The 20580-nt window shown below is 31.5% G+C and overlaps 1 protein-coding gene across 2 annotated transcripts in view; it reads left to right on the forward strand.

Annotated features, from left to right (window-relative positions):
• Positions 1–18650, forward strand: part of LOC143249161 (uncharacterized) — a 33832-nt gene extending 15182 nt beyond the window's left edge. For both annotated transcript variants that reach the window (XM_076498598.1, XM_076498599.1), the window contains exons 6-8: positions 13325–13552; positions 14128–14222; positions 17530–18650. In XM_076498598.1, coding sequence (XP_076354713.1) covers positions 13325–13552; positions 14128–14222; positions 17530–17700 — 494 coding nt within the window. In that variant the 3' untranslated portion in view covers positions 17701–18650. The remainder of the gene's footprint in view (positions 1–13324; positions 13553–14127; positions 14223–17529) is intronic.
• Positions 18651–20580: the final 1930 nt, after the last annotated feature.

The raw sequence follows: 20580 nt of genomic DNA on the forward strand, positions 1-20580 counted from the left end.
ATTTAAATAGTATTTCAGAGAGATTTTTGGTCTCTATAGGCCCAAACTAACAAATGAAATTTCTCTTCGAACCTCAAGCATCCGAAGCAATGTCTTGTAGCTAATAAAAACATTTTTTATATACTGTTGATTTTAAATACCTAATGGTTTCATTAAGAGGACAGTGATAGAAGAGCGTATACAGTCTAGCGTAATATTTTATCACGTATACAAAGGTTATTGTATCAAATATTTTTACATGCAATGAAGCTACAAGCAAATATCTATTTTATAAAATCGTTTTATATCTATGAAAAATTTTCCTTTTTCCGAGTAAATGTACAGTGGTGGAGAGTTTATTGCATCACACAACATTTTCCACACTTTTCTTAGTTCACATAGTTTTATACGAGATTCTGTTGCGTGGAAGTGTCAGAACTAGTGTAAAATGGTTACGGACATTGTAAATAAAGTTAAGTTTAAGTTTACATTAAGTAAGAGGGCTGGGTCTTGCATCCTTCTTCAAGACGGATTGAAGTGGACTCTGAGTTTACGCTAATGTAAGAGTTCTGGCACATATATTCTCTTTGAATACGGATTGAAGTGAAGCCTAGTTTTACATTAAGTTGGAGTGTTGGGGCTTATGTTCTTTTAAAAGACAGATTGAAGTGAAATCTGAGTTTACATTAAGTAGGAGTGCTGGCATGATATTCTTCTATATGGATTGAGGTGACATATGGACTTACTTTAAGTAGAAATTCTGGATCTTAAATCCTTCTTCAGTACGGATTGAGAAGAAGCCTGGGTTTAAGTAGAAGTGCTAGCCCTTATATCATTCTTCAGTACAGATTGAGGTGAAGTTTGGATTTACTTTAAGTACGAGTGCTGGTGCTAATATCTTTCAATACAGAATGAGGTGACCTCTGGATTTACTTTAACTACGAGTGCTGGAGTTTATATCCTTCTTCAATACAGTTTGAGGTGACTTTTGGATTTACTTTAAGTAGAAGTGCTGGTGCTATTACCCCTCTTCAATATGGACTGAAGGGTTTATTGGAACAGTATGAAATAAAATATATAGTGGACTTGTGGCTCTTGTATAAGTCGTCATCACTACTGTTATGAGGGAGTATTGCCGTGAGCAAGTTGAGTCAATTATGAAGTAGGAAGATAGAGCCGAACGTGATTTTCAAGTAGGATTTATGTACATTAAATGACGATTACAGTTGCTGTCTTTAGAAGAATCACGAAGTTCTCGAAGTGTCTGCTGGTAGGTTTTAGCTAGTAGGTTTCAACTAGTCCCGAACTGTTAAAGCTCTTGTTCTTCAAGAGGTTTAAAATATCGTTTACTTGGCGAACTTCATTATACATTTAAATTAGTCTCATTTCCAAGGTAATTGGATTATCCATGTAAATATATAGTTGGTTTTTTTTTGTTTTTAGTACAACGTATCACTGCTCTTGCGGGAAAGATTAACAGTCAGCTGATCGTTCGGTTGAAGTTAACTAAGTACTTTAAATTCAGTAAATGTTAGATAAAGAAGAGATGAGATATTATTACAACGTCACATACAATGGAAAATTGATATTTATGATGGTAGTTGAAGTAAACCAGTAGTGTTTAATTCGAAAGCTGGATAGGAAGTAATTAAGAGAACGTACCGTTAAAAGGTTGTCATAACGGGTTCTTAAGACGTCATTCAGTCAATTAGTGCCTCGCAAAGAAGCTACTGTACCAAACATTTTATTTTGGATTATGTTAAAAGAAGCGAAAAATTAACGTTTCGACTAGAACATAACATATTTTCAATATTTCATTTTGCATCAACCGTAGCTTTATTTAACGAGATTATGGTCTAGGAAAGGGAAGTTACTCAGAGGTACCTGAAGATTTCACATCAAAGAAGTATAGGCGCTGAACGAAAGAAACAATAATGTACGATTCTTTCACGCATTGGCACAGCTCCGAATAATGCTGTAATGACAAACTTTTGCTCTCAAATATAACCTTTTTTTTAGTGGATTTATGTTTAATTACTTTTAGGTGTATAATGCACGACAATGCATAATTATTTCTGTTATTTAAATTTTCGATACTGAATCACCATTAAGAACCGTTGATAAAGATGCCAGCAAGATAATTTATTTAATGTATAGTCTGAAATTTGAGCTTAAAGGGTCAATTTCAGAAAAATTAACAGTTTTTATGCAGGTTTTACATATTACCAACAACCATTATTTGGAAGCACCTTATAGCTGTAACGTCAAAATAAAGTTGTTTATCATTCGTTTATTAAACTGGTAATAAACAAACAAGTTCAAATTTTGTATCTCAAAACGGCTGATATGGGTATTAAACTTTTATTGATAAGGAGAGAACAACGTTTCGACCTTCCTAGATCATTTTCAGGTTAAGAAAGTAGGTTTCTCGTCAACAAGTTGAAACTTTATTTGAAATTTGAACTTTACGCATTGTTTTGTTAAGTTACCCAACGACAGTATTATTTGTAAGCTCCAAAGTATGAGAAAACAGTAAAAAGCGATAAGTACCTTTTCAATTATATTTTTGTCCTATTTTCGAAGGGAAAAACTTGTTTTATATGTGGAAGATATAGTACAAATCAGCTTAATTTAAATAACATTCTCGCATTGTTTCTTTTCAAAAATTTGGAATATTTATTTATGGAATAATATTATTTAACAACTATATGTATTCATAATATATTTTATTAGAATAATCTCCCTGAAGGAACATCATTTTTGAAAGCGAATGTTGTTTGTACAGAACATCTTGTTGTCAACGTGCATATAATATCTTGCCGTCAACGTGACAGAGAGATGTTAGTCGTAATTATTTGTTTATAATTGTCCAAAGCGCTCAGATTTTAATACAATACGTAGCTGATGCAAATGCCCCTTGAGACAACGTGTTTTCATGCAACGAAAAAATTCACATTTATTTTAATAAATTTCATTCTTTAACGCTAGCCTAAGTTTAGTTCCTTTGAAATATTAAAAAAAAGTTAACCAAAAACGTATATCATGGTTCATTTTGACAGCTCCATTTTATTAAGTTTGGAGAGAAGGATATATGGCTAATAAATCGTGCAAGGAAAATTAAAAACCCAAGGATTTACGAAGGATTTAAAATCAAAATAACGGTCTCCATAGTTATGTTCCACATGATAGTGATATGTTTGATTAAATGCATGTTAAGATGAACTATTCTCGGTCATCTGAGCTTCTGTTAAATTATTTTTATTTATAGAGTGCGTGAAAATATACTTTAGAACTTTTAAAAGTATTGACTTCGTTAATATCTTATGCCCCTAGTGGTACAACGGAATGTCTGCGGACTTACAACGCTAGAAGCCGGGTTTCAATATGGGTGGTGGGCAGAACACAAATAGCCCATTGTGTAGCTTTGTGCTTAACTTCAAACATCTTTATTAAACAAATATGCTTAATATATTATATGTGTAACTGTGAAGGAAGGTTACCTTGTAAACTAGTTTCTGTACAAAAATGTTAATTAGCATGTGAAAATTAATATATACAGGTCATACACAGGATAATTAGTAAGTTTCGCAGTTTTACGTGCTATATTTCAAACGGTATGACACAGAAAGGTAATATTGCGTAGGATTATCAAGAGTTTAATGCGGATGTAAATGCTACATGTTGCTACCATTATCGTTACTGTGGTTTCTTTCACATATTTCCCATGGATAAAACCGAGTCTATCGGTGACAAATAAATATTCTGATTAAAATCAATAAAAATAAAAACGTGCGAAAAAATAAAGATTTGCTAAAGCTATTTTAATAAAAACAAAACTGGATATATTGCTCCTGCTTCATGTATGTGCTTTTTATGATAGTTCAAGTTTCCAAAAACACATTTCCTTAACTTCTTGTGTACTGATTATTATTGCGTGGTCAAGTGTTGTTTGCAGCGTGTTCTGACTTTGCTATCGTTCTATTTATTCAAGAATTGGTTTATTAGTTTCTCGTTGTAACTCATGGTAAATAAAAATTTGCCGATACCAAACGTTTCAGTGAAGTAATCGTATAGTTGATTCTAGCGATTACACGCAATAAAAGCAAAAGATGTATCCGAAGTAAGACTATTTAGTTGTGGTAGTGTGAGCCCATTTTCGAACGATAGCACCAGCCTTTTTCATTTAAGGGTAACTAGAGAGTAGGTATGTAAGTGTAGAAGAAAGAGGGAGAGATGGAAATAGTACAAATGAAGACTCAGCGAAGTTTTTAAATCGTTCTAACACATAGTTGATCGTGAATAGAACGATTATGAGAAGTCTTCACACAGAGAAGAAACATAAATAATAGCTTTCTTTATCACACATTATCATAAAAAAATCTGACCTTTTCATTCTGAGATCAATCGGCCACATAATCTAAGTTACTTCCCGCGCAACGCTGTATCAGTACTCCAGGTTTGGAGTTTATTAACTTTAAAGATATAGCGGTGCACAAGAAATAGACTAACAGAGAGAGACATTCAGGTTTACGTATAAAGATTGATAAGGTATATTTTGAGCAAAGGAACGAATGATGGAAAGCCATAGAGATATACACCAAAAGAAGAGAAATTATAATCATGATGAGAATACGAAAGAATAAATAAAATAACAACGTTACATATGTTACAATACAAAGAATAATGATCAATATTTCTTTTAATTTTATAAATGAAGGTAAATTTGATACATTATTTTTAATACATACATTGTGATTCGATTGTGTTCTGCATCAACAAGCATTCTCCGTGTACAACAGGCTTATAGTACAATAATTGGTTAAATAAATAGATGAACATATGGATGACAAGATATCTGGGAACTTGACTCCATTAGGGAAATCATGTATCAGAAATTATTCCAACGAGTACAAAAATAAGTTAATGGGACGTACTTTTTATTACTATTATGCTTCCTGAAAGTTTGTTCTACCTACTTATTTCTCAGCCCGGCATGGCCAAGCGTGTTGAGGCGTGCGACTCGTAATCTAAAGGTCGCGGGTTCGCATCCCCATCGCGTCAAACATGCTCGCCCTTTCAGCCGTGGGGTCGTTATAATGTGACGGTCAATCCCCTTATTCGTTGGTAAAAGTGTAGCCCAAGAGTTGGCGGTGAGTGGTGATGACTAGCTGCCTTCCCTCTAGTCTTACACTACTAAATGAGGGACGGCTAGCACAGATAGCCCTCGAGTAGATTTGTCCGAAATTCAAAAAATACCATATTTTTAATTTTTTCTCTGTAACTATTTCCAACTTTCGTTGTTTTTATTTTATATTTTAATTCTTCTTAATATTCCGGTAGTGTTAGTTTCTTATTTAAGACCCACTTTACAGAGATTCGTATATACATCTTTTAGTGACTTGATTCACGTCGACTGATGAATTTATCGCTTTTGAAAACGAGGTTCTTCTGTATGGATAAATTTCTCAAGATTTTGAATATTTTTAGTGTGTTTAAAGAAGGACTAGTTCCTTTAACATGTGTTCTAATTTTTGTGAATAATCATAATGTACATTGAAAAATATTTAGTATTTAAAAAGTAATATAATTAGCGTTTTAATTTTTATAAGGATATATGTTATTGCACTTTATGATAATCGGACTTAAATTAATGACCCATGGAATGTATAATATGCAAAAAACACAGATAGCGCAATGACATGCTGTGTGTTTTCTTATAGCAAAGCCACATGGGGCTATCTGCTGTGTCCACCGAGGGGAATCGAATCCCTGATTTTAGCGTTGTAAATTCATAGACTTACCGCTATCCCAGCGTAGGTTTAATCTTTTTTATCAACTAAAAAAGTGTATTGTTGAGGAGGCGTTAGGAGAATACTCTAGTGTCTCCATTAGCCAGTCAGAGTTGAATGATAAAGATAAGTTAGAAATTTAATTAGAACCCAAAGAAATTGTGCTTGGACAAACCCTCATCGAAGCCTAGAAAGAGCAAGCCCGTATCAAAGCCGAAAAGGAAAAAGAACAAGCCCATATTGAAACTAAAAAAGAGAAAGAGCAAGCCCGTATCGAAACTAAACAAGGGAATAAATGTTTCGAGAACAAACAAGCCCGTATGGAACCCGAGAGAGAAATTGTGCTGGAAGAAATAAAATTTAGACTTTGATTGACCAATGCAAAATGACAATTTTGAAATCAATTGACATATTAGAGTACCACCATTTAATGAAAATGAAGTTGATAAATATTTGAAACATTTTGAGAAAATTGCCCAAAAAATGTAACAGCCCACCGACAAATGGTCATTATTATTTTAATGTGTTTTGACTAGTAAAGCACAAGAAGATCATGCTGCTCTCTTTCTAGAAGACTGTACCAATTATGGTATGATTAATGCAGCTGTCTTCAAAGCATACGAATTAGTACCGGAGGCTTATCTCCAAAAGTTTCGAGCTCATCGCAAGCAAGATAGCCAAACTTATATGGAATTGGCTCATGGAAAAAAGTTTTATTTTGATCAATGGTATAATTCTATGCATGGTGACCGCAGCTTCGACAAACTGAAACAATTACGTTTAATTTAAAAATTTAAACGTTGTGCAAATGATGACCTCAAAACTTACTTGGATAAAAAGAAAGTTAAAACACTACAGGAAGTAGCTGCTCTTTCCGTTGATTACACTTTAACACATAAAACCACTTTTTATAAAAAGAGATTCCTGTCAGCCCAGCAAAACCTGTACCTGTTAAATACACTAAAGTTGAGGATTCTTTTGAGAAATCGAACTTCTCTAGTTTGAAATAATATTACAAATAAAACTTCATCAAGGCCAATTGTTGGAGTTTGAAAAAGAAAAAGAGGCAATATCCAGTGTGTTTGTGTTCACACGTGGACGTAGTTTTACCAGATCACCCAATGTTGATTTGGCCACTGATAAAAAAGCTGATGTAGTTAGAAAGGAATTTAGACCTTTTGTGTCTGTTGGTTCCGCGTCTTTGACAATTGACACTGCTAATTCTCTACCCATACGTATTTCACATGATATCGGGGCAAATCAATCATTGTTACTAGAAGGTGTATTGCCTTTAGATTCGAATTCTGCCAGTGGTGAGTCTGTTATTACTCAGGGTATTAAGCGTGGCTTTGTTAATGTTCCTCTTCATAACACTTATTTAGTATCAGACCTAGTTTCAGGATCAGTAGTGGTTGAAGTAAGGCCTAACCTGCCAGTTAAGGGTGTATCATTATTGATGGGAAATGATTTGGCCGAGGTAAAAGCTGTTACTGAGCCTAAAATAAGTAGCAAGTCGATCACCGTTTCATCTAAGGATGAAGTTGTTGTTGAGGAGAATTCAAAAGTGTTTTCTTCGTATGCTGTGACTCGAGCTCAGGCTAAAAATTTAAGCCAAAAACAAATAATAGACACTTGTTCAGAGGACGATATTATGGAATTGGTCTCAGACATTTTTTTGACCTGACAAGGATCTTGTGAATAATTATCCTACTGACAATTCATTGGTGAGTGACAATGATGAACGCGAGGGATCTAATTTAACTGGTGAAATTTCATTTGCTAGAAGCATGAGCTAGAAAAGAATCCACTGATCTCATCACTTTTAAATATGCTATTCCAAAGGATGAACTAGAGAAAGTTCCAAGTAGTTACTTCTTTAAAAATGGTGTGCTCACGATGCTACCAAATGTACAAGCTACAGAAAATTTGGCTGTGACTTAATAAATCGTTGTTCTGGAAGCATATTATTCCAAAATTTTGAGGATTGCTCATGAACTCCCCATATGTGTCAAAAAGACGTGTGATAAAATTACGAGACATTTGTTTTGGTCAAACATTAGGCAAGATATTTTTCAGTTTTTTAAATCTTGTCATACTTGACACTTGGCTGAACCACCTAACCACAAAAACGCCTGTTATTCCTTTGAAACGTGTTCTAACTATCCAAGAATGCCTCGGTTGTGTGATTATTGAGTATGTTAAGCCGAAAAAGATGACATTTGTGTTGAAGAACTTTCACGTGATTTTTACTACCATCAGGTTATGTGTACCGAGTGTGTTATATATTTTCATGATTATTGAAGTTGTATAATTCATTCACGTTTCCATATGTGAGTGTGTAGTAATTTAGTTAAAATTGTCTAACACCAATTTCTAATACTCTAACAAGGGAGATGTAACTAATTTATCATTGTACGTTTATTTTAATACCTACGTTTGTTCCTGTTTGATGCATGTGACGTATATTGTTGAATGTGTATTGCACAAGTCTCGACTGTTCGCTAAATTTGTAAAAGATTCTTGAGAGCAAGAATCAGCAATATTTGTTTTACAAACACGCTAGCGTGTTCGAGCATTGTTGAACGTTCTGGAAACTCGCGTGATGGCTTATGGTGGTGAACTCATAATTTAATATTCGCAGGTTCGAATCCATCTCACATAAAACATGCTCACTTTTTCAGCCGTGGGGAATTATAATGAGACGGTCAATCCCACTATATGTTGGTGAAAGAGTAGCTCAAGAGTTAGCGGTGGGTGTTGATGACTAGCCTTCCCTTTAGTCTTACAGTTGCAAATTAGGGATGGTTAGCGCAGATAGTCCTCGTGTAATTTTGAGTGAAATTCCAAACAACCCAAACAAAATATATTTAAACAGGTATGGTTTGTTTATCTGAAGAAATACAAAGCTAAATCAGGGAGATGTAAGAGATGAAACTGAAGACTTCAGTGACACTTATGAAATATAGGAATTGTGATGATAAGTATTTATAGTTTTCACGAAGCTAAAGAAAAAAGTTATTGTCTTTTAAAATTTGAAACGTTTTTCCTGACAATAGATTTTCGAATTCTTGATATTTTGCGCAGCGTCACAACAGGAAATGCTTTACACACACACAAATTTGAGAGCTGATAAGTTGGTTTTTGGTGATTCCAAGAAATGAATACAGATGTTGATATAAAAAAGGAACGATGAATTCACATTTCTATACTTTATTAAAATAATGTGGGAATAACTTAAAATTACAGCATATGTAACGAGCCAATTAAAAGCTATCCTGTAATAAAGAAAATGTATTATAAATTAAAAGTATTTTAACACAAAATTCTGGGAATTATAATTTTTTTCACTGAAATCTAATATTCGTTTTTATTATTATTTTCGGTTACTTTTCCTTGACTGAAAGCTCTATTTTTTCGGTTGTTTAAAAGTATTAAAATGGCATTCTTTGAATAGTAGTAGCAAACATTTGAAAAATTAAGACCTAACTGATATGCATGCAGTCCTGTAATAACACAAAATGAGAGAGAGATAGAAGCTACTACGTTAATTTCACCTGAAATATGTGCACTTTAGTCGCACATAAGACGAAAATTCAGCCTATCCTAGCAGAAAAAATTATATTTATCAAGTTCATAGTACTTTATAATCATTAATATACAAAGTATTCATGCTATATATATATCTTAGATGTGTTTGTAGTATAAGAAAATATAGCGTGGGATTATAGTTATGTTCTCTGAACTTTTAAATAGATATATTCGATTAATAACAGACTCATTTGAGATATTTCATTTTCGGATCTTGTTGACTATAGTGTTGGTGACAAAACTGTCACAAATATCTTCTCTAACCCTCTATCATAATTTCATCTAAATCATTATTCATACCATAAATTCAACGTCCACAATATTTGTAGCTTTTTACTCATATTGAACTATTATGTGAATTTAAGTGACATCCGTTAAGCTATGGATTAGAGAAAAATCCTCCAAATGAGTGCTGTAAAGAAAAATTACCAAAGTACATTTTGAAAATATCTCAAACGCATATTAGTTAAACCATCCATTCGTTTTATTATAAATTAGAATAGTATACAGTTTTCCGAATCTTAAAATAATCAAATCATCGACGCTATAGAACATCATAGTTATCCTATATAAAATGTTTTAATCTTTGTCATAGATCTGAGGAAACGATATTATAATAATAAACTGTGGAAAGCAAACGGGAAGTAACGTTTCGATGTACGAGGGGTATCTATTTATTTCTGATTCGATTTCCACAATTTCATGCTTTAAGGCTGGCTCATATTTCTCAAGTTTTATAATGCATAACTTAATTAGTGTTATATATTCTAATTACACATAATTCTCGCAACGTAAGTCTACTTATGAATAACTATATTAAACATTTCTCGCTGTTCGTTAGCAGATGTGCTTATATTTACTGACGAATATAAATAATCAATTTATTTATTATAATAAACCTATTAGCTTTAAAGTTAAGCACTGAACAATAAATCCTGCTCTAATAATCTTCTAAAGAATTTTAATTTGAGGATAGGGAAGTAGAGATTCTGATAAGTTATAGAATCTAATTGGGTATATACGCACCCCACGCTCGCTATTGATGATACAAAAATATAGCCAATAAAAGTAAAGGTTCCATAGATTAATTTACTCTAATCCAGCTTAAAAGATTTTCAGGTGCTAAGGTTATTGAGTATCCCCTCTCGGTTACATTTATCTTTACGGTATGTGACGATCTAGATTAAAGATGAGAAAACTTATTTTCATCAAGCAACAGAAACTGCATCTTAGTAAGAATTATTTTTCTGTCTTACTTACTGTTAATAAAATTTGAAGTTGAATTTTATTTTGTATTATCTTACTTTTTAATGAAAAAAATTGAGAAAACTATGTGTATATACCACCTTATACACTACTTTTACTACGTAGTTTGCATGTTATTTTCTTTATTTGTTTGTTGGTAATTCAGCACAAAGTATTGAAACGCTTTTAGCATTTTAAGTCTGCTGACTTGCCATTGTGCCACTGGATAGAAATTTTCTTAGAATGAACCAATTGGTCTTAAGACTATACATTGCACAATACAAGAAGTAATAATTTTTTGACATATATTTATATATTAATTTAAGTATTTATGTTTGTTTTGTTGAAAAACAAACAAACAATTCATTGGAAACGTAATACCATGAATTTCGATGTCTATTCAAATCTTTTGTTTGTATGAGGTAATTCAGGTTCTATTAATACACAATTTAAATTGTACTTAGACAAAGGATTTATTGTTTGCGATTGCAGCAACAAACGTATTTTGAGGCTGCGGATCCGTTAAAAGGGTGAGTTAGTCAAATCCCACTATTAAGTTAGACAAGGGTAATTCAAGTAGTTATTGTATACTTCCTACTGGTCTATGGGCTCAAAATTAAGGACAGCTACACGTTAACATCCCTTGTATAGTCTTGAGCAAAATTTCAAAATGAGGTTTGTTTGTTCGTTTTCAATTTTAACTCAAAGCTACACGAGAACTTTCTGCGCTAGCCATCCCTAATTTAGCAGTGTAAGAGAAGAGAGGAAGTAGCTAGTCACCACCACCCACCACCAACTTTTGGGCTACTCTTTTACCACCGACTAGTGGGATTGTCCGTCACATTTTAACGCTCCCACGGTTGAAAGGGCGAGCACGTTTGGTGTAACGGAGATTCAAATCCGTGACCCTCAAATTACGAGTCGAGTGCCCTAACCACCTGGCCATGATGGACCGCTCAAAATACGGAAGTGGACTCTCAATGAAACTTTGTCTGAACGGAAGTGGACTCTCAATGAAACTTTGTCTGACGGCTTATAACGCTAAAAAAATTAGGTTTCGATATCTGCGGTGGGTAGACCACAGGTAACCCATTGCGTAAATTTGTGCTTAACAATAAACAAAGCATAGTGAAACTTCATGACTAAGATATTATCGATTTTAAGTCGTATTACGTTTTTAGTATCATTTTTTATTTGTGCAAGTTCTCTCAACCCAAAACGGAAATTAGTTCGAAATTATTTGAGCCGAAACCTTTGGCGGGTTGTGTCCTTAGTTATGTGATTGAATTAATCTTCCAATGTGTGAAAACGTTGACAATTAAAATTAAGTTGGCTACTTTGATGTAGGTGTACAATATCTTAATTATTTTATGTCATAAAAATTGTTTGAGAATAAGTTTCCTTAGTTATTCTTAAATCAGTGTCTCATTACAGACTATTTATAAAATGTGATGTTAAAATGTGATGTGTTGTAATGACGTTACATAACTTTTATTTTGCAAATTAAGGTTATGCCAAGTCATTAAAACACACTTAAGTACAACAAAGCACTATTAATAACACGAATTCTTGATTCCATCCCATCAAAATATTCGTCATGATTGTCATTTATTTATTTTGTAAACATCGTGTTCTCATATTTTGCATAGTAACTTATTGATAGGTTTTAGTTTCAGGTAATATTTATTAATATTTTTGAGTCATTTACAAAATCTCTTGTTGCTATAGTAACGAATAAATAGCATTGAAAAATATATAATCTCAAAGTGCACGTAGAAACAAATACTATCCAAAATGACATGTCATGAGGTCTGTTAACCGTTTCTATTTTAATGGTGCATTTATCGTGGGTTCTAGAACAATCGGTAGGACTCTTACGTAACGAATAGGTTTGGTAAATGCATAGCCAGTGGTTGCAAAAATTTTAAAGATATTAAAACGTGATCCAATTTTAATGGAAATTATTATTTATTTATGTAAAAGTACATATGACTTTTGTGAAAAAAATATGCGTGGTGGATAAAAAATGGACATCACTGTCAGATTCAGCGTACAGGAATTACTGTAGAACGTGTAAACGTGTAAAAAAATTCAAGGCAATAAAACCACCGCAGGTCTGTGTATTTTTATCTCAATGTAGGCTTTCTTTGTCCACAATAAGAAGGAAGCTAAACACACCAAGCCTCATTAGATTGAGATACTTATTGAAGTTTCGTCATGAGGTAAAAACAGTTTCTTGATATTGGAAAACATACAGGATTAACAGCAAAAGGAAGGATTTAGAAAAACAACTAATCAACCAAGGGTTTTCTTCAGATACAAACGGCAAATGATGAAGAAAAGTCCGATTTCTCAAAGTGATTGTGTTATTATGTTCATTTTCTGATTTTAAACAGTTTGGTGTTTATTTTTCTCTGTGAGATATTCAGATTCTAGCATATTATTTGAAATAATTTAAAAAAAAAGGGGCACAACTTTAGAAATAGTAGAGATTGTGGTTTTATTTTTCATCAATCTAGAAGTAATGGAGTGTTTCATTTCAGCATCTAGTGATTCACTTAATGTGATTGTATTTTTCAAACGAATACGATTTAATGGAGCAAGACAAATAAATATAATTTATTATACAACATTTTTTTATCTTATAAACTAATAAAAAATCCTTAGTTGGCTGTATATAGACATCATATCGTTTCTGATTTAATTTTTCTACTTGTTTGCAGGAACCAAAGGGGCTATAACCACACACTCTCCTATTCTCTTTCTTGATATTCATTTGAAACCTGGAAGTTCATTCACTCATGAAATCCCGCCATCTTACAATGGATTTGCTTACGTTTGGAGGGGTACTGGACACCTGGGCCACGACTTTCAACTGGCTAAAACTGGAACTGTTGGAGTATTAACACAAGAAGGAAGCGTGTTTCTCATGAAGGCAGAAGAAAATGAGGGTATGTGTTAAGTACAGATAATGTAAAGCATGTAAGACTGCTTTTAATAACTTCTGAATCTGACATCTTCAAGGTTAGTTCAGTCACAATAAAATCTTTTAGAATTTACACTTTATATCATAATCACAGTTTTGTATGTTTATTAGTTCCAAATTTAAATAGAGTAAAACATTAACCTCTTCCTCTGCCTCTTTTTTTAAATGTGGACAAAGTGTAGTCTATTTGGTCGCTTTGCACAGAGAAAGTCAATTTTCTTAGAATAAATGTTTTGAATTCAACATTTAACTAATATCGCTAATCCCGTTTGATTTTGCGATTTCTGTTTTATTGTGTGTTTAGATGCGATACCTACACCACTTCTAACTTTAAAGCGGTGACGTCATGAAGGGTATGATGCCTGCCAAATAGTTAACCAATTTTCAAGCTTAATAATACTTTATAATACATAATGTCGTTAATATAGCTAACTGTGCCTTTGACGAGATATAGACTAAAAATAGTTTAAATGAATCTTTTGAACGATATGTAGTTGTAATTGTTTATATATGTTTTCTTACAGTAATTTTGTTTTCCAGAATGTAATGTCCTCTTGGTGGCAGGACAACCTTTGGATGAACCTGTTGTTCGATATGGTCCTTTCGTAATGACCACAGACGAAGAAATTCAACAGGTAAGAACTGTAATATATTTTGGTTTCTATCAAACTGCAGTGGATCAAATTCATCAGATTTGCTATTTCATTATTTTGAAATAATAAGTACAATAAGAAAGTCTAGATTTATACTATCTATTTCACTCATCTTCTTATGCTCAGGTTATAATATTAAATTATATTAATACGAAATTATGCGGAATAAAAAAGAATTCTGATTAACATTTCATATCGATGAAAATATCTTTTTTTTTAATATCGAACAATTCCCTTTTATTGTATTCGATGAAAGTTTAGACCGTTATTATACAATATATGACTTTCCATTTTTAAATTGATTCCTTGTCTTTCTTCTTCTGTACCTTTTTCATTTGTAATTCATACAGTAAGAATCTATGGTTCTTTAAAATAACTTTCAAACTCAATCCAATCTTTTTTACTTGTAACTGCATGATAGCATTTTTTTAAATATGATTTTTGGGTATTATAAAAACTGTTTCTAGGAAGAAATGCTGAGTTGCATATATATATACATTTGAGGTATTTTGATGAAATAATTTATGATTAAAGATTATATTTACCTATCTATATCTTCCCTTGACAGGATTAAATGTATTTTTATAGTATTATGATATAGAAAACGAAACGTTCAATGTGATTTATTTATTCTGGCGTTCAGAACACGAACTAGAACTATAAGTTAAATTAATTTTTTATCCTAAACTAGATTTGATTATTTAATATGTAATACGGATTATCTTCAGAGATATATCTTTTATTAAATCCAGAATATATTATTTTGTCTCCTTTTTCTATCTGCTTTGCCAGTCTTTCTACTTATCTATTTATCTTGTTAATTTATGCTGTTTTTTCTTATTTATGTCCTTTAGCCATCCATTAACTGTCTATGGGGTTGCCTGAGTGTTACACTAGTCTACCTAATTACTTATGTCTCTTTTTCTGTGTGTTTTACCATTCTCTTTACTAATCAGTTTATTTTCGTACATATTTTAGTTTTTCACAAATACACAAAACAAGCTTTGATTAATTGAACCTGGTGATGTGGTTCAGAACAATAATATAAAAGTTGAATGAAAATGTATATATTTTGTTAAATATTATTTTTAAGTTTCATCCTCTTTTACAATACCGAATAGAAACATTTATATTATTAAACGTATATAATAAATAACTGTTGGTGTTTATGCTATGCTTTGTTTTTCTATCTGTAATTAATGGTGTATTAAGCTATCGTTAATACTTGTCATGTAATGGTTTCTAATGCATTTAATGCTGAAGTTGTAGTAAGTTAGATATACTTTTATTAAAAGAAAAATAAGATCTATATCTCTTGTTTAATGTTAAAAACTACAAACATATATATATTTATATGTACCGACTTCTAATGTTGACTGAAATCATTATTCCTGGGTTTATTTTCTGTTGTAATATCTGCTACATCGTGCTCTGTGTACCTGACATTTAGAATTATAGATGTAAGAGTTTTGGAATTTTTACGTGGTCCTTGGTAGAATGTAAAAAATAGTTTCATCATATAATTAAATTAAAATAAAGTCACAATATGCGCTTTCCCCATATTCTCATACATTCAAACAATTGAGAAAACTAGTATTAGTAAATTAAATCGTCAGTGAAATCATGGATAATTTGTTAAAATCATGTACTTGCAGTGAATAAGGTAAAGTTAATACGTTATGTATGAGTTTTACAATCAAATGACAAGTAGAGTATTTCATTAATTCCTAATTTCCATCACATTCAGGACTGCTGTTCTTGTGAGCTTGTGTGAATTCGAATCAATTTTTAATCAGGTCGAAATTAACAAAATGAGAAAGAATTTTGATGATATTTCGATTTCTTCCATGTGAAACAGAATACTTCGTATAGTTAAAATTCTAATCGTGTGTCTGGTCAAGTGTTAGAGTTTAGAAAGAAAACATGACATATTAAGAGATTGAAATATAGAAATAACTTAACGAGGAAATATTGGATGTTGTGTGGAAATAAGAACCATAATTTTCTTCACGTTTTAAATTTTGTTTCACGACATTATTTCAGTTTGAAAAAAAAATCTTCTGTTAAGAAATCACACCATGGTATTAATTTCATTACCACTTTTCATAGACGACATTATTTACTCTTTAATATTCATAAACATTAAATAGTCTTTTCTCTACTATATGTTTGAAAAATAGTTAATATTTCACAGTACGTCTGCAGTTTTCTTTACAGATGTCGTGTGTAGTTAAGTTTTGAGTTCACTTACCAATTAGGTATTGCTTTGTTACAAATGACACAATTTACAGTAAGAAAGGCTTGTTTTTACAAGAGTACGACGTTTCAATAATTTGTATGATTATTCTGAAGTACCAAAACGTGTGCACTTGAAAATTATCGAAAGGTCGTACCTGTTATGAAATAAATTTCCCTTACTGTGAAAGTTGTAACTTGTAATAAAATAATAACGAAAACCACAACATAAACGTTTGCATATACACAATAATTTTATTTGTATAATGTCAAAAGTAAACAACAACGACCAAACATCCTCTTTGTTTCAGTGGACAGCAATTTCAACATCTTCAGGAGACAAAGACACACGAGGTTCATTTGTATACTAGACTAGGTGTACGTGTAGAACTATCATGTTTATTTCAATGGCACAGTTTACAAGTTAGAATTCCAGCAATAAACTTTCATAGCATCTTGAACATAAAAATAAATGTTTCGACTTCGACTGAACATATGGCGAATTCTTCATATGGCATGATTGGGACAAAGTGAAATTACTTAAACAGTTGGATTTAAAGAACGAATTAAATAGAAGAGAGGCATTCAAACATTTTAAAAACAAAATGTTGATTTTGAATAGAGATTTAAGCATTAACGCCGTGTAAATGAATTTCTGAATTTTTTATCTTACAAATGGTGTCATTGTACAAATGCTATTTGTACATATATATTTACTCTTGTACATAAACATGTTTCATGTGTTCTTCTTCGTCTTCTGATGATGTTAAATAATATTGTCCACCGAAATATTAAAAAAATAAAAAAAACAAAACGTGTTTTTATGTATTACTTTATTCCAGCTGAGAGGCTGGCGGGAAAACCTTTTTTATTAAGCATTATACATATAAAATTATTGTGCCATTGGAAACGTTAGTATGATTTTTATTAAATGTAAGCACAAATGTTGTCAGTCGAATATATTAAGGTATGATGTACTTATTGTATTGTAATATTTCTTATATTTAAATTTATTAATGTTCTGAAAATTATATATCTTTTCAAATCATTCTAGGCAATCGAAGACTACCGTAACGGGAAATTAGGGTTTGTACACCAACCAGATGGTGCAAGTGGTGGAACGCCCTCTGCAGATTTTTCCAATCAAGACGTATGTGCCCCTTTAAGTGCTGGACCACATTCTTTTGGTGACACCAGCAATGGTACCAGTGGGGAACATGCTTGAGAAACAACAACAAGAGTATTATGTAGAAACAATTAACCAAATACTATAATCTCCAGGTTTGTCCACAAGCATTTTTAACAATGGCACTTTAAATCTAATTTATATTTTGCATACTGATTTCATTTATGACATTAGTGAGTGTTCAATTTTTTTCGTTGTTTGAAATCGTTTTAAAATTAAGATTAAATAATTTATAGATACAATGCATTGGTTATCCAACACAATGAATGTGCACTAAAAGAGATCAAAATGTCTTATGATAAATATAAAAACGAGAAAATAGTGCAAGGCAATATAACTGTTGTTGAGAATTTTTACAAGACACATGGAACTGTTATCGAAACAGATGTTAGGACAGTTTCGTTTTTGAATCTGATCTTGTTCTGAAAGTGTGTTCAAATAATCATTACAATATATAAATTTTTCTTTTCATTGTGTTCTAGATTTTTCATTTAGCATTTTTTGTGTCATCTTTTTGTGATAAAAAATACTGTTATGTGTTTTTATAACATTTAGTTTCTTAAGTTCTTTTCTATATATTTGTCATAATGTTTTTTACTGAAAATGTCTTGATTATTTTATAGAAAGCCAGAACTTAGCAATCAATTTCGTGTTAATAACATAATGTTATGTCAAATTCAGTAGCAGTAGGCTAGTGCTTAGGTTTTTTTACTGTGAGAACATAAAAAAATTGCTGTGTTTTGAAATTTTCTGAGGTTCATGCTTAATTATCACACATTGTATTTGCATACACTTTTGGAATGATGATGAAAAATTACCACAGATATGAAATGATAGATATATTTACATGTGGGCATCATTTGATTTCCTTATGCATTTCCATCGCCCTGCTAAAAAACTGTCTTATAGAATATTAGTTGAAGTTAAGCTATTGGATTATCGCAGAAAATAGTTGTTTCTGTAAAATAAATATATATATTATCTGTTCCTATATCTTTTCATTATTATTTTGAAAAAAGAATTAGACTATTTTTTCCAAAACAAATTGTATAAAACTGTATAAAATGAGATTGCTGCAGCTTAAGAAAACCTGCCAAGAATACATCATCTATGTTTTGTGAAATTTTAATTTTCAGGTAACAAAAAGGAATCTAGGTTGTGAGAAGCGCTAAAAAATGGTGTAGAAACACATGTACACACAGAGTTATGTACAGTTTTCTAAACGTATATCTGAGAAACAGAATGAAAAAGTTCAGGCTTAAAAAATACAAGAGCTAATAACAGATATTTTTAGAAAATCGCATAATCTGTTGAAACAGAATCTGTTGAATTGAATTTCAACTGACTTTTCATGCGAGTCTTTTTAATTTTTATCCTTTAAAGAATTAGTGTTTTCTAATTAATACGCATCTAATTAGAACATTTACTGTATCTATTTTGTTTTTAAATTATTCTTTAAAATATTTGCTATTCACTTTCCTTGAGGCATTAATAGACTATTTTATGACGTCTCATTTTTTCCTTGTAAGGTTTTAAAGCAAACATTTATTAAAAACCATAACAGATTCCAGGGAATTCTAAACAAAGATTCTTTTAGAATTAATATCGTGTTATCTCCCTAAAAGACAACATAAAAATATAAAGAAATAAGAAAAAATACATGTTTTTGATACAGAAGTACAATATTTAACGAAGTAGATTTATATCCATTTAAATGTTCTGGTAATGGCGTTGGACATTCGCATAAAATTACCCACACAAATATTAATGAGACTCTGTAAGTTTAAAGCTTGTATTTTCTGAAACTCGTAGATAAATATCAGTTTGTTATAGATTATATTTAGTACTGTGTTACTAAATGTTGTTATTATAATGTGTTTCCTTTAGTGATCAACTATTTAAAAGCTATTTACAGCATTACAGACATTCTCTTAAATATTTTGATCAAGATGTAGAGAAGTATTGAAAACAACAAAAACATACATATGTCTTTAACAAGGAACAAAAATATACAAAAGTGTATAACAGAAGCAGAAAGAACCCAGAAAGAAATCCTTAAAAATCATCCGAATATACCCGCACATTTTCTCCTAATTTTATAGCGTTTTTATTGACTTTTCTAAAATTGTATTAACTTTAGTGAAATCGAACCATATTTTACATAGAAGTAATCAATTTTTGTCGTTTTGTTGTGTTTTTGGTGTAATTTTATTTATTGTTTACAAACGTTATTTTTGTTGGATGTGAAAATAAAAAAATAATAAAAGTTATTTTAAGTTTTTTAATTTTGTTGATTTCATTGAAGCTACTTTGTTAAGTTAACAAATCTTTATTCTTTGTCAAACTACATACATGAATTTTCTCACGTAGACACTTTATTTAGAGACATACTGTAAGTAACTAATTTTAAGTATGAAACTAAAATGGGCCAACGTAGAAACCACATCCACTTCATCCTTTGAAAAGTTTGGTAGTTCTTTTTTAAAAGCTAATAAAGTGAGAATATTTATGAATTACTTTCCAACTATTTTAAGCTTATTAGATTTAATTTATGAAGTAAGAATAATAAGTAACTTTTGAATTCAAGATTTGAGATTCAAATTAAATTCGACCTTAGATTTTACACGCTTCAAATAAACAAATTGTTAATCAAAGAGGACAACATTCGCGAGCGAATGCAACATGTCTCTGCTATGTTGTTGTTGTTGTTTTGAATTAAGCACAAAGCTGCTCTGCCCACCACGTGTATCGAAACCCGGATTTTAGCGTTGTAAGTCCTCAGACATACCGCTGTGCCGCTGGGGGGCCTCCGTTACGCAATAGCAATGTGGCCAATTTTGATAAAGAAAATCATCGAACTTTGTTATTTGTGAATGTATAGAGCTTGTAGAAGAGTATCTTTGTACAAAATTATACGTA

The sequence above is a fragment of the Tachypleus tridentatus genome, chromosome 4 (assembly GCF_004210375.1).
Source record: "Tachypleus tridentatus isolate NWPU-2018 chromosome 4, ASM421037v1, whole genome shotgun sequence".
In the NCBI taxonomy this organism is placed as follows: domain Eukaryota; kingdom Metazoa; phylum Arthropoda; class Merostomata; order Xiphosura; family Limulidae; genus Tachypleus; species Tachypleus tridentatus.